Source organism: Lepidothrix coronata, unplaced genomic scaffold, assembly GCF_001604755.1.
Source record: "Lepidothrix coronata isolate B3197 unplaced genomic scaffold, Lepidothrix_coronata-1.0 Scaffold261, whole genome shotgun sequence".
Lineage (NCBI taxonomy): Eukaryota > Metazoa > Chordata > Aves > Passeriformes > Pipridae > Lepidothrix > Lepidothrix coronata.
This window is the reverse complement of record NW_016690441.1, coordinates 578,101-590,720: the sequence shown is the minus strand read 5'-3', so window position 1 is coordinate 590,720 and position 12,620 is coordinate 578,101. Positions and strand designations below refer to the sequence as shown.

The 12,620-nt window shown below is 47.8% G+C and overlaps 1 protein-coding gene across 6 annotated transcripts in view; it reads right to left on the bottom strand.

Annotated features, from left to right (window-relative positions):
* HDAC4 (histone deacetylase 4) overlaps nucleotides 1–12,620 on the bottom strand; it is a 190,859-nt gene that overhangs the window by 105,597 nt on the left and 72,642 nt on the right. For 5 of the 6 annotated variants that reach the window (XM_017835634.1, XM_017835633.1, XM_017835636.1 and 2 more), the window contains one exon: nucleotides 5,549–5,620. In XM_017835634.1, the coding sequence (XP_017691123.1) occupies nucleotides 5,549–5,620 (72 nt within the window). Of the gene's footprint in view, nucleotides 1–5,548; nucleotides 5,621–10,640; nucleotides 10,658–12,620 lie in introns of those variants that run through there. The other variant, XM_017835639.1, reaches the window with a different exon arrangement.

The window sequence follows — 12,620 nt, the reverse complement described above, 5'->3', positions numbered from 1 at the left end:
AGCAGAGCCAAATACAGCCCTGACAATCAATATACACCAGGGAAGAGCCTCTGGGATCTCACTAAAGGCAGCTCCATGAGAAGAGGAATTCCTAAAATCCCTGGAACGCAGGTGCTGCTCTTTCCCCTTTGGAGATAAACCACCCCCAGTTAATTTGGGCAGAAAAGCCCCTGGGGAGAAAAACAGGGCAGGAAAAGGGAAGGAGGACCAAAGGAACAGTCCATCCTCATCCTCCAGCTCACATCCATCCACCAGGAGAAGCTGATGGAAAGGAGGAGTGGAGTCCAGGCTGTCAGACCCTGCAATCCCAGGGCTGCTCCTTTCTGGCTTCCCTTGAAAAAGTGACAGGATTAAAAATCAAATCAAAACTAACCAACAAAGACCTCACCTTGGTTACCTCCCTAAGGTTGCAAATCCAGGTGAAATATTCAGAGTGGGAACACACTTGGCACACAAGACACGGCACAGGCACCTCCAAGATCACTTCTGATTTTTTCCCCAAAAACCCCCTCAATCCATGACCAACTTTCCATGAAAAATTTATCCCTTTTCATTCATCTCACAGTACTGTGATTTTTAGCAAAGCCAGAGGCAATGGGAACAAATTCCTGATTAACCTTTCATGGGAGTCTTTCCATGCCTGCTCCCATCCCACCACCTCCTCCTTCCCTAGGAAGTCACCAAGTTCAAGCATTCCAAGGCTCTTCCCTCCACCACCTGCACTATTAATTTTGAAAATAACACTTTGGTGAACAGTCAGGACTAAGGGAACCCAGGGAAATCCAGAGCTGATCAGTGGGAATTAATGAACTAAACAAGGTGAGGGAAGAATAAAGAAAATTAGCAAGTTGGGGCTTGCAGTAAACTTTCCTGCCAGTTCCTTCTCATCCAGAAAACCAGCTCTGCATCCAAGAGCTGCAGATTTAAGTGCTGCTTTCAGCTGTTGAAAGAGGAATAAGTTAACAAATCATCCCACCCCCTCCAATTCATAACCATTTCCTTGTGGGTAAGAAAGGAGGAGCTGGAGAAATATTTTTCCAGAGACAAAGGACAACAAAGCAGAGTTGAGGAGCTGTGGGCTCCTGCTCTTCCCACCCTACAGGGTGAGGAGATCCATGTTCTGGGCTTCAGCTCTGGCAGAAGATAAGATGCCCAGAGAAGCTGTGGCTGCCCCTGGACCCCCGGAAGTGTCCAAGGCCAGGTTGGAGCAACCTGGGCTAGTGGAAGGTACCCCTGCCCATGGCAGGGGTGGAGCTGGATGGGCTTTAAGGTCCCTCCAAACCCAAACCATCCTGGGATTCTGTGATTGCCAGCTTGGCTAGAGAAGTGGTTTAATTCCATGCAGAATGTGGATCCTGAAGGTGAGGCAGGAGGGGGCCACAAAGCTCCTCCGTGTTCCATCCACCCCTCCACACACACACAGCCCTGCAATGGGCACATGCTGACACAGTTAAGAGAGGCCAGAAATCATCCTATGACCAACAAAACAGGAGTTTGTGAACAATATCAGCCCAGAAATGAGGTTCTGAAACTTCAACTTCCCTGCTGCTCTGCAGGGAGCTGCCCAGAGCCTCTGTGGCAATTCCCTTCTCTCTCCTGCATAAATAACCCCAAATTTCCTGACTGGGTTCTGGGAGTGCTGCAAAGGGCTTTTATTTTAACTATCAAGGCTCTAAACTACATTAATCTGTAGTTTTTCTTCTGTCTTGGAATCCCAGAATGGTTTGGGTTGGAAGGACCTTAAAGCCCATCTCATCCCACCCCCTGCGATGGGCAGGGACACCTTCCACTAGCCCAGGTTGCTCTGACCTGGCCTTGGACACTTCCAGGGATGGGGCAGCCACAGTTACTCTGGGAATCTTACTTTGTGCCACCATAAATGGTGGCAAAATTAACACCCCAAGCCTGGCAAAACCAGCTCTGGCTTTTCAATAACCCCACAAGAGGACAATAAGCCAATGAGGTTGTGACATTAAATGGTTTCTCTAGAACTCACTTCTATCAATAATTTGGGGGGCTTGGATGGGATTCTCCCCCTCCTGGACCCCATATATATGTCTCCATATATAATATCAGGATATTTTTAACATTAAAGAGAAGCCTTTCTGCAGATGAGCTACTTCTGGGCACCATAAAACCTCCCGTTGTTCCCAAACTCACACATCCCAGGGTGAACGAGGCCAGTGGGATCCTGGCTGTCAGGAGCCCAAGTCCCACGGGCAGTAACCTGAACCTGCTTCAAAGCTGCTTTGGTACCTTCCTGAAGGAGCTTTGGAAGCAGCCCTGGCCCAGTGAGGGCATCCCCTGCCTTGGAAAAGGGGAATTCACAATTCCAAGCGTGGATTTTGGACCAACTGGAATAGCCCTCCTTCCTCCTGCAGACAGGGATTAATCTCTGATTTCAAAAGCCTCTAAAATCATGGAACAATATTAGTCCAGAGGCTCTTACGAACCTTTTATCCCTAAACACATCAACTTTTTTTTTTGCAAAGGAATGTGAAAGTGAGAGTGGATAATTAGCTCCAGGGAGAAGGAAAAGCAGCAGGGAACTGAAATCTCTCCCTGGCTGCCTCTCCCCTGCTGCCCTTGCTGTTCCCAGATCCAGCAGAGCCCCAGTGCTGTGCTGGAAGAGCCATGCCAAGGGATGGGCAGCAGGAAGTGCAGAGGCAGCAGGTCCAGGATAGAGAGTGGAAAGTAGCCACGTGTGGAAGAGCAGAGGGAAAGCTGAAGCTCCAAAGTGAAGTCCCCAAACTCCTGGTTTGTTGGTCAGAGGACAATTTCTGGACTCTCTAACTCTCTGTGTGCACATGGAGGGATATATGGAAGACAGATGAGCTTTTTGGATATATTTTATCACAGCTTGGGAAGGCATCCCTGAAAAATCAATGGAAATACGAGGTGAAAGGGAATCATTTTTTTTTTCTAATTGTATCACACAGAGATATCCTTAAAATTCCACCTAGTGGAAAAACACAGCTGCTCAGCTGAGCCTGTTCATCCCAATTCCCAGTTTTATTACCTAAAAGAAAGCTTTAAGTTTAAAAGGGGTAATTTCCACTTTATTCAGCATTTTACTTATGGCATAGAATCCCAGAGTGGTTTGGGTTGGGAGAGACCTTAAGGATCATCTCACTCCAACCCCCCTGCCATGGGCAGGGACACCTTCCACTAGCCTAGCTTGCTCCAACCTGGCCTTGGACACTTCCAGGGATCCAGGGGCAGCCACAGCTTCTGTGGGCAACCTGTGCCAGGGCCTCCCCACCCTGACTTAAAAAAAAAAAAAGAATTAAGGAAAACAATTTTGCTTAATAATTTAAATTACTACTGAACTTCAATTCCACTCAACCCAGTTCACTCCTAAAAGCATTTCATAAAAATGCCCTAAATGTTCCTTTTTTGTAGTTGAAATGCTCTGCAGGACAGAGGATTTTTAGGACTTTCTCACCATTTCACATCAGAGGATAACAACTAACAAGGGTCAAACCTCTCCTTCACTTGGTTGGTAGTGAGGAGAAAACCATTTTGGTTTCCTACAATCGCACCACAGTGATTTTATCTCCCACCCAAGTGCAGGATAAAAGCCCTGAGACCACTCAAGTTCATTCAACTCCAGCCTGCCAAGGCAGGAGAACATTTTAAACTAAATCTCCCAGAACACAATCAAACCATTTTTTTTCCTTAAGCTGTTTTCCAACACCATTATTTCAGCCATGCCTGAGACCTGGGACACCCTCCCCCCACACATAACTTGCTTTTCCAGATCAGAATCCCAGAATGGTTTGGGTTGGAAGGGACCTTAAGGATCATCCCATTCCACCCCCTGCCATGGGCAGGGACACCTTCCATTAGCCCAGGTTGCTCCAACCTGGCCACTTCCAGGGATGGGGCAGCCACAGCTTCTCTGGACAACCTGGGCCAGGGCCTCCCCACCCTCACAGCCAGAATTCCTTCCCAACATCCCATCTATCCCTGCCCTCTGGCAGTGGGAAGCCATTCCCCCTCGTCCTGTCCCTCCAGGCCCTTGTCCAAAGTCCCTCTCCAGCTCTGGATGGATCCCTGACTTATTGTTTTCTCAAAAGCATAGAGGTGAGCTATTAAAAACACTCAAACCAGAGTCCAAACAGCCAGAATTCCCTAAATCCTGAATGAGTCCATTCCACCTCAAAACAGGGAAGAACAGAGCCCAGCAGACTCCGCCAGCAGGTTCCCCGAGCTGGGAACCAGCACTGGCCTCTGGCTGAAAGACCTCAGAAAGAAACCCCAAACTTAGCCAGCAACAAAATCAACACCAAAACACAAGAATAAAAGGCTCCTAAGCTATCCCATTCCCAGTGCTGGCCAACGAGCCACTGATGGATCCACTCCTCTTGTGCGGAGCCACGGAATCCAACCCGGCACAAAGATCCCAAACGGGGAGTCAAACCTGTCAGTTGACCTGTGTTACCAGAGTCATTTAAAAATGGGAATCTCTCTGAGGGTTGGGAAAACAGAACCTCCCTTACCTGCTGGACACGTTTGGGAGCACAGGGATGAGAGGGAGATTCCTCACAATCCAAAGCCCAACACTGGTCAACAACCACCTCTTCTTTTCTTTCCCCAATGCTCGACCTCCTTAAAAGATTCCTTTCCCAGATATGCATTTAAGTCCACAAAACTCACAGCCCATTTTCCCCCCCTCCCAATCTCCTGAAGTTGTTTTGAATAAACCTCGTTTACATCTTTCCAACTGGCACCACCAGAAAGGCTCAGATCTCCTGCGAGATCTTTTCCTTAATATGAAAGGCCCTGGAGGCATTTTGGAAGGCAACAGAGAAGGGAAAGTTGGGCTTTTGGAAGATTTGAGCTGCTACCTGCAAAGCAGAATGTGTTTTCTATCTCCTGGTATAAATCTCTCTCTGTTTGCACCTGGAAACAAAACACTTTGAGGACAGAGAAGGGGGGAAACACAAAGGCCAGCAGCAGATTGTTTTCCACACGATTCCAGGTGTTGGGAGCAGAACTTTGGTTCCCATTCCTTGAAAAGTTGCAGCTGTGAGGAGCAGCCAGGCACCAGGATGGGCACCACAAGACCCAGGAGAGGCCATGGCAGGATCTTGGGAAGAGAAAGAAGAGCAAAGAGCTCCGAGCCTGGTGTGACACCCTTGGTGGATCAGTGCAGCCTCGGCTCCTCTTTCCACATGAAATTCCTCCTCAATAAAAACAGCAACTCAAAAACCTCCCTGGCTTCCCAGTGCTCCTTTTGGGCTGGGAAAGGACTCCTTAAGGTGCTGCTTTGCTCTCTTGCCCTCTCCTTTCTAAGGAAAACCAGGCAGCTCCCACCAGGCTGGGCTCTCCTCAGCCCCCTGCCTTTTATTTAAGACTCCCAAGGCTGCTCCATTCCCAAATCCCACTCTCCCAGCTTGGGAAAGCAGAGGTGTGCAAGTCCTAACAGACTTTGTGCCAGCATCTGGCATTTGCATCCTGCTCTCCCACTTGCAAGGCAGAGCTGCAGGAGGTTTGCCTGCACCCCCAGAGTAGGAAGGAGGCTTAATAAGAAGTTTTTCCTTACCAGAGCTGGGCATGTGGTTCACTCGAGGTGGATTCAGCAGCTCCACTGGCTGGTCTCTGCCAGAAAGCCCATCTGGAAAGAGGAAAAGCAATAAAATCACATCAACACTTTGGGCAGCTGAGCTATTTTTAGCCAGGGGAAAAAAAAAAAAATCAGTAACCAATTATCAATGCAGAGCAGAAACACAAGGAGCACAAATCAATGGAAACGAGACCGTTCCCAGGACAGCTGGAGCAGAAAATAAAAGAGACTGTATCCCAAATTACACTCAGCTTTTCCCAGCCTTTCAATCCACAACTGGTACTGCTCCCAGTCCAAAGAAACAGGCATGGCAGCTTATAAACCTTACCAGAGAATGACCAAATTGCAGCTCCTTCCTCGCTGGGAGAGCTGAGCTGCCACAGAGATGCAGCCCCACAAAGCAAAGTTGAGGAATGGCTGGAATATGCCAGGGAGATGTTAAGGAAAACTGACAAATCACTGCAGGAGATTAAAATGCAGAGACATGCATAACAAGCCCCATTTTGCATAAGTTTGGATTTCAGAAAGGCATTAAAAACATACTTTGTAAATGAGATGCACAAATCCATCTTGCTGAAGCAGTTCCCTGTTTAAAATATTTCCAAGATTGTATCTTGCAGCCAGGTAGAGTCAAACGGAACCAGACCCAGTGCTGAGACTGCCAGACCTGATTTTCTACTCACCCATTCCCTTCCCAGCTGCATCCCCCCTCCAATAAAAGTTGAAGCAAAAAGTGCTAAATGATGTTTTCGGTGTAATTATGAATATGTGAAGGCAGAAAATTTATCTCAACCCTATTTGTTCCAGTCTGTCTCCCTTTTCCCCTCTAACCCCTTTCTGTGCTGCAGCTCTGATAGGATCAAGCCAAACCCTGTCTGGAGACATCAAAGAAGCCACCCCATCTCTCACAGGCAAAGGACAGAGTTAGAAAAACATGAAGACTCATTTCCTTCTCCCTATTTTCTCCTTTTTTCTGCAGATAAAGCACAGCTGGGACTTCTCCTGGGTTCACCACTCCCAAGGTGCAGCCTCAGGCAATATGTCAATAAATTAAATTATGACCCTGCTTGTTTTCCTCCTCTCAAACAAGTCCTATGGATTATTCACATTATAATTTGGGGGAGGGGGTTGCTTTGTTACTCCAGGGCTGGATGTGCTGGAATAGCCAACCTATGGCACCGGGGGGGTGATGCTTGGCCAGCTGGGCTTCACCTGCACCAACGGCAGAGAACAGCAGCAAATGAGAACACCAGACTGAAAAGGTAGAGCAAAACCTCACCATTTTAAATACAACTCACCCACCAGCAGCTCCAGATTCAATGGGCAGCACAGCCCTGGGAACCTCCCAGTTTTTTGGGAGCGGAATATTTTCAGCTTCTCAGTTGAGCTGTTTCAGATGAAGGACCCAACCCGGGTGCTCTGGGAAGCAGCTCCAAGTCAGTTCGGGGGATTTTTAAGCCTTGTTTAATTCTAAAAAATAAAGTGCTTGTATTTCTCAAATAGTTAAGAAAAAAGGAGAAAACCCACAAATCAACACTTCAATCTTGGTTTCGAAATTAGTAATAGATTAAGATAAATCACAGAAGAAAATGAAGAATATCTGACACCTGAAACACCAAGTGGAACCAAAGTGTGTCAGGACTGAGTTTCTGGAATTGCTGGATCAGGGGATTAACAAATAAATCTCTGTTTGGAGGAAAACACAAACAAACAAACAAGGAGGTGGTTTATCAGGAGATATTTGTATAAGGCCCCTCTTCTCCAAAAACACTGGTGTGGATAAAGGAAGGTTAAAATGCCCCTCTAGCCTGTCCTTGGGTAGGGTCTGGAGTTCCAGGTCTGGAGTTCCCAGCACAGGAAGGACGTGGAGCTGCTGCAGAGAGTCCAGAGGAGGGCACGGAGATGCTCCCAGGGCTCCCCTCTGCTCTGGAGCCAGGCTGGGAGAGCTGGGGGGGTTCCCCTGGAGAAGAGAAGGCTCCAGGGAGACCTGAGAGACCCTTGCAGGGCCTGAAGGGGCTCCAGGAGAGCTGGAGAGGGACTGGGGACAAGGGATGGAGGGACAGGACAAGGGGGAATGGCTTCCCACTGCCAGAGGGCAGGGAGAGATGGGATATTGGGAAGGAGTTGTTGGCTGTGAGGGTGGGGAGGGTCTGGGATGGAATTCCCCGAGAAGCTGTGGCTGTCCCTGGATCCCTGGAAGTGTCCAAGGCCAGGTTGGACGGGGCTTGGAGCTTCCTGGGCTAGTGGAAGGTGTCCCTGCCCATGGCAGGGGGTGGGATGAGCTCTGAGGTCCCTTTAAGAATCCAAACATCTCTAGGACCCAAATCTGACAAAGTACCAAAACCCACATCCCAACTCACCAGGACTCCTCCTGGTTTTACCATCCTGAGCCCACAAAAGAGTTTGCTTTGATTTATTCCTTCTCTCAAACAGATGAATTAAATCTTGTCAAACTTCAAAGAAATATCTGCTAAAAACTTCCAAGAACTGGCCACTGAAGGATGGGGAATTTGGAGTCCCAGGCTGTGGTTCTGTGCTTTATTTCACTTTAAAGGGGAAATAAATCCCCTATTTTTTTATATTCAACCACGTTGCTCTCTGGGCCCTGCTGCACCATCACATTGAAGATTAACTTGGAGGGGGACACAAGCTCAAGAAGAGTGTTTTCAGCCACTGCTGCTCTGGGCTTTCTTGCCATCATCACTGGACAGGGATGGAAGCAGCCTGGAGTGCCACCAGTGCAAAGGGGTCAAATCAGGCAGGGTTTGACTCTCTTCCCAGCCACAAACCCTGCTTTGAACACTGAGACAAACCAGATTAACTACAAAATATCCCCGAGGTCTCCACTGGCCAAATTTGTCTCAAGCTACTAAAAAACACTGGCAAGAAAACATCCTCTTGAGTTGGTTCTGTCTAATGATTTCCCAAAACCTCTGCAACAACCTGCTCTGTCCATCGAGCCTGGAGGGAAGCAAACACCAGCCTGAGAACAATTAGTGCAGCTTAATTTCCAGATGGGTATTTCTACTCATTAATTAATCAAACGAAGCCATAATTCACTGATAGAAACTTGAACACTTTCGTTTTTCTCTTAATCTGTTCCAAAGAGTTATTGAAAAATATAGGTTTGGAAGTAGCTGGATTTGCAGGGTTTAAAGATGTTGAAAATAGTTAAACAAAGGCAAAACAGTGACAACTCACTCCAGAACAAACCAGAAACATGATGGATAAAAACCATCAGGAAAGATGAAGCAGCAAAATCAACAACATCACAAAATCAGAGAATAATTAGGGGTGGAAAAAAAATCATCAAGTCCATCCAGGGCAAATCCAGACCAGATGAGGACAGGGAAATACAACTTAACTAGTTGTATTAATTTAAAAAAAAAAAAAAAAAAGACAAATCAGTTCTAAAAAAAAAAAGACAAATAATGAACAAAAAGAGAAGGTTGAAGCATTTTTGCTTGCAGAAACCTGGAAGCAGCCTTGCTATAATTATGAGTTTAAAAACTCAGGGCAGAACTGGGAACCAAGAGGTCATTTGAATAGTTTTCCATGTATTCAGACCTTTGGATCTGATGCAAATCACCCTGGTCTACTTGAATTCCTGGAGGGAAGTGATGAGCAACCAGAAATTATCTTTAAAGGACACCTGGAGCAGAGGGAAAATTCTACAGAGTTGTAGAAGCAAAACTTTAGGAGAGACAGGGGGAAAGAAGCAGAGAAAATCAGCATCACTGGCTCAGCTCTGTCCCTCTGGAGCCCAAAACTGAGAATCCAAGCTGGAAAATGGCTGGATGTGAAGTGACAAGAGCAAAACCCCTCCCACACTAACGAGGGGACATGAGATGGTGGCCCCGAGATGTTTTGAGGATGAGCAATTTTCTGCTCACACAGAGAGTTTGAGACCAGTCCACCCATTTCTGATCTTCTTGAGTCATAAACCTTCTGCACAGCACCTCACTGCACAGCACGAATCAGGGATCTCTGAGAAGGCAGGGAATTTACTCCGAGGGTGGGGAGGCCCTGGCACAGGTTGCCCAGAGAAGCTGTGGCTGCCCCATCCCTGGAAGTGTCCAAGGCCAGGTTGGATGGGGCTTGGAGCAACCTGGGATAGTGGGAGGTGTCCCTGCCCATGGCAGGGGAGTTGGAATGAAATGGGCTTTAAGGTCCCTCCCAACCCAAAGCAGTCTGGGATTCTGCATTGTGGTGAATGGTGATACATCACATTCATCATCATCATTCATTAATTTGACAATCGTTTCTCTGTGGACCCCTCGCAAGGCAGTTACCAGATTTTGGCTATTTTTACCAAAATGAAGCTCAGGGGCTTAGCCCCCAAGGCCTCCCAGCCAAAAGGGAAACTCTAATTCCTCAGTGCCCAATCCAGAAAAAGCCTCAGGCAATACAAGGAGGCCCACAGCAAGCCCAGCATCAACATCCATCCCTTGGCATCTGGGGGACAATCCCAACCACATCCTTCCCAGAGTATGGATCCAGATTTAAAATTAAGGACAGAAAGAAGGGGCTGTTTCTGGATCAGTGACCACTGGATTTGTATCAAGACAACTCCCTTGTTGTCCTCACTGCTTTCCAGTAGAACAATTCTGAGCCTGCCTCCCAAAGAAAAGAGATCCCTTCCCTTCTCCCCACCGTGCCACCTTCCCATCGGTTTCATGGGACAACCCAACAACACCTGGATACAACAACACTTCAGGGACAGACCCGAGGAGAGAATGAGCCTCTCTGTTCTCCTCCCTCCAGAGAGGAGCGACTGCCTGGCCAGGGTTACCTTTAATTTCTCCAGGAAGAGGAGCGTTGCTGGGATCAGCACAATCTTCTGGCTGCCCCACTTCCAATACTTTCCCATATCCCCTAGTTTTGGTTGCATCAAGGAGCAGTTTGAGCACATAGACAGCATATTTTTTTGGGGGGATGCATCTTAAACTTGACCCAAAACCCCATCCAGTTCACCTAATACACTCCAGCCACCAGTGGGTGATCAGACTGGGTGCAGCCCTAAAACAAACTTCCCAACAACCCCACATGAGCATCACTTGCTCCAACTCACAGAGCTGATCCTCTTGGAACTTGTTGTTCCTCTTCTTCCCTATCCCTGGAAGTGTCCAAGGCCAGGCTGGACGGGGCTTGGAGCAACCTGGGCTAGTGGAAGGTGTCCCTGCCCACGGCAGGGGGTGGAATGGGATGAGCTTTAAGGTCACTTCCAATCCAAACCACTCTGGGAATCTGGGATTGTTGTCATGCCCTTCCCACAGCTCCTCCTCTCCAAGGAAGGCTGCCCAGCGCTCCACAAGCCAGGACAAGCCCCATCCCCTGGAATCAGGCTGTTTCCAGAGAGGTGCAGGCTGTCCAAAGCTGGAGCTCTCACTGTCCTTGGCAGTGCCCAGGAGTTATGTGCTGTCTCCACGACACGTGTAAGCCCACAGCAATCCCATGGATCTCTTCCAGGCGCAGGGATTTCTGTTCCCTGCTCTCAGTATCCATGTGCCATGGCCACACTATAAAAAGCCCCCTGTGCTTTCCACGGGAGCCGGGGGAGCAACGTGCAACCCCTTCTTGGCAGGGTTTGGGGAGGGGCTGGGGAATTTAAAAACCACACCGTGTCCTAACCCTGCATCCCTGGGATACCGAAACGGGAATAAAACCCTCCATCCCTGCCTGCTGAGCACAGTCCACTGACAGATCCTGCCTCGCATATCAACGGCGTGTGACAAGTTACAATATTAGCGATGAGAACACTAATTATCACGGACGGGTTATTTATTTGTCTGCTCACTCAGAACGTACAGGAGGGGGGGAAAAGCCTTCAACATTTACAAGAAAGCAATTAGGGCAGCAAATGGATTATTTCTCTTTAAACCTATGAGAAAATGCTCAGTGCATATTTCCTCTCTAATTTGTCTGCACTCAAGGATCTATTTTTGGAAGTCTCCCTAGACTGTATTGTAGCACCACATGTACTGTAATGGCATTTTAATTAGCCCAGAGAGCTGGAAGATGCACTCTGCATCCCAAAGAGAAGCAGCCTAACAAAATGAGAGCATCCTTCCCTTCCCTTCTTGGAGATTTATAGCCTCTATCAACCCCAAATACCAATTATGGCTGGAACTGACTGTGACTGCTACAAAAACCCACCCAGCCTCTGGAACTCAAACACAAACCCAGGATTTGAGCACTGTTTACTCAGACTGTAAAGGTGGATGGTAAAAATAAAATTCTGCAGGCAGAAGGGGAAGAGAAGGAGAGGAGACAAAATAAAAAGACGGATCTCTTAGAGTTGGGCTCTAAACGTGTTCAGGTTTGGCCTGCAAGTGTTATCAAAACAGCCATTTAGATCAGAGTTAATCCAATCCTGTTCAGCTGGGGTTGTTTGGGGTATTTTTTCATTATTATGATTACTACAACTACATCTGAAATTCCAGTGAGCCACCTTGCACTGCCAGCAAGTGACACAACACATCTCCATCCCCAGTGCTGCCTGTACATGGATTTAACTGGCCATAATTCTAATTGCCTGCTTTGGGTGCAGCAGAAACTGGGTCAGGCTGGTGTCCATCCTAGCTACAGAAGAGGCTGGCACATCTGGAATCACAAACCTCCTCCAATCCCTTGACAACTCAGATTTATCCAGAGACATTCCTGTGTCCAGGTGTGAGGTGGGACGTTCCCCCAGAGCCAACAGAGCCCACAGCACCTCACAACTGAGAGCCAGGATGGCTTTCAAGCTTTCTTTTGCATTCAGATCCACAGGAATATTTCCCAAGAATCTGAAGATACTCAGGCATAACCTCAACAAGAGCCTGGTCCTGCTTTCCTACCCCGAACCTGGAAAGATAAATCCAACAGGTCCCACTTTGGTTGACAGCAAGGTAAAACCAATCAAAAATAAAAACCCTGGAGCAACCTGGCAGAGTGGAAGGTGTCCCTGCCCATGGCAGGGGGTGGGACTGGATGAGTTTTAAGGTCCCTTCCGACCCAAACCATTCTGGGATTCTAATGCCCAGCAGCAGTTCATACAAAAAGTACCTTT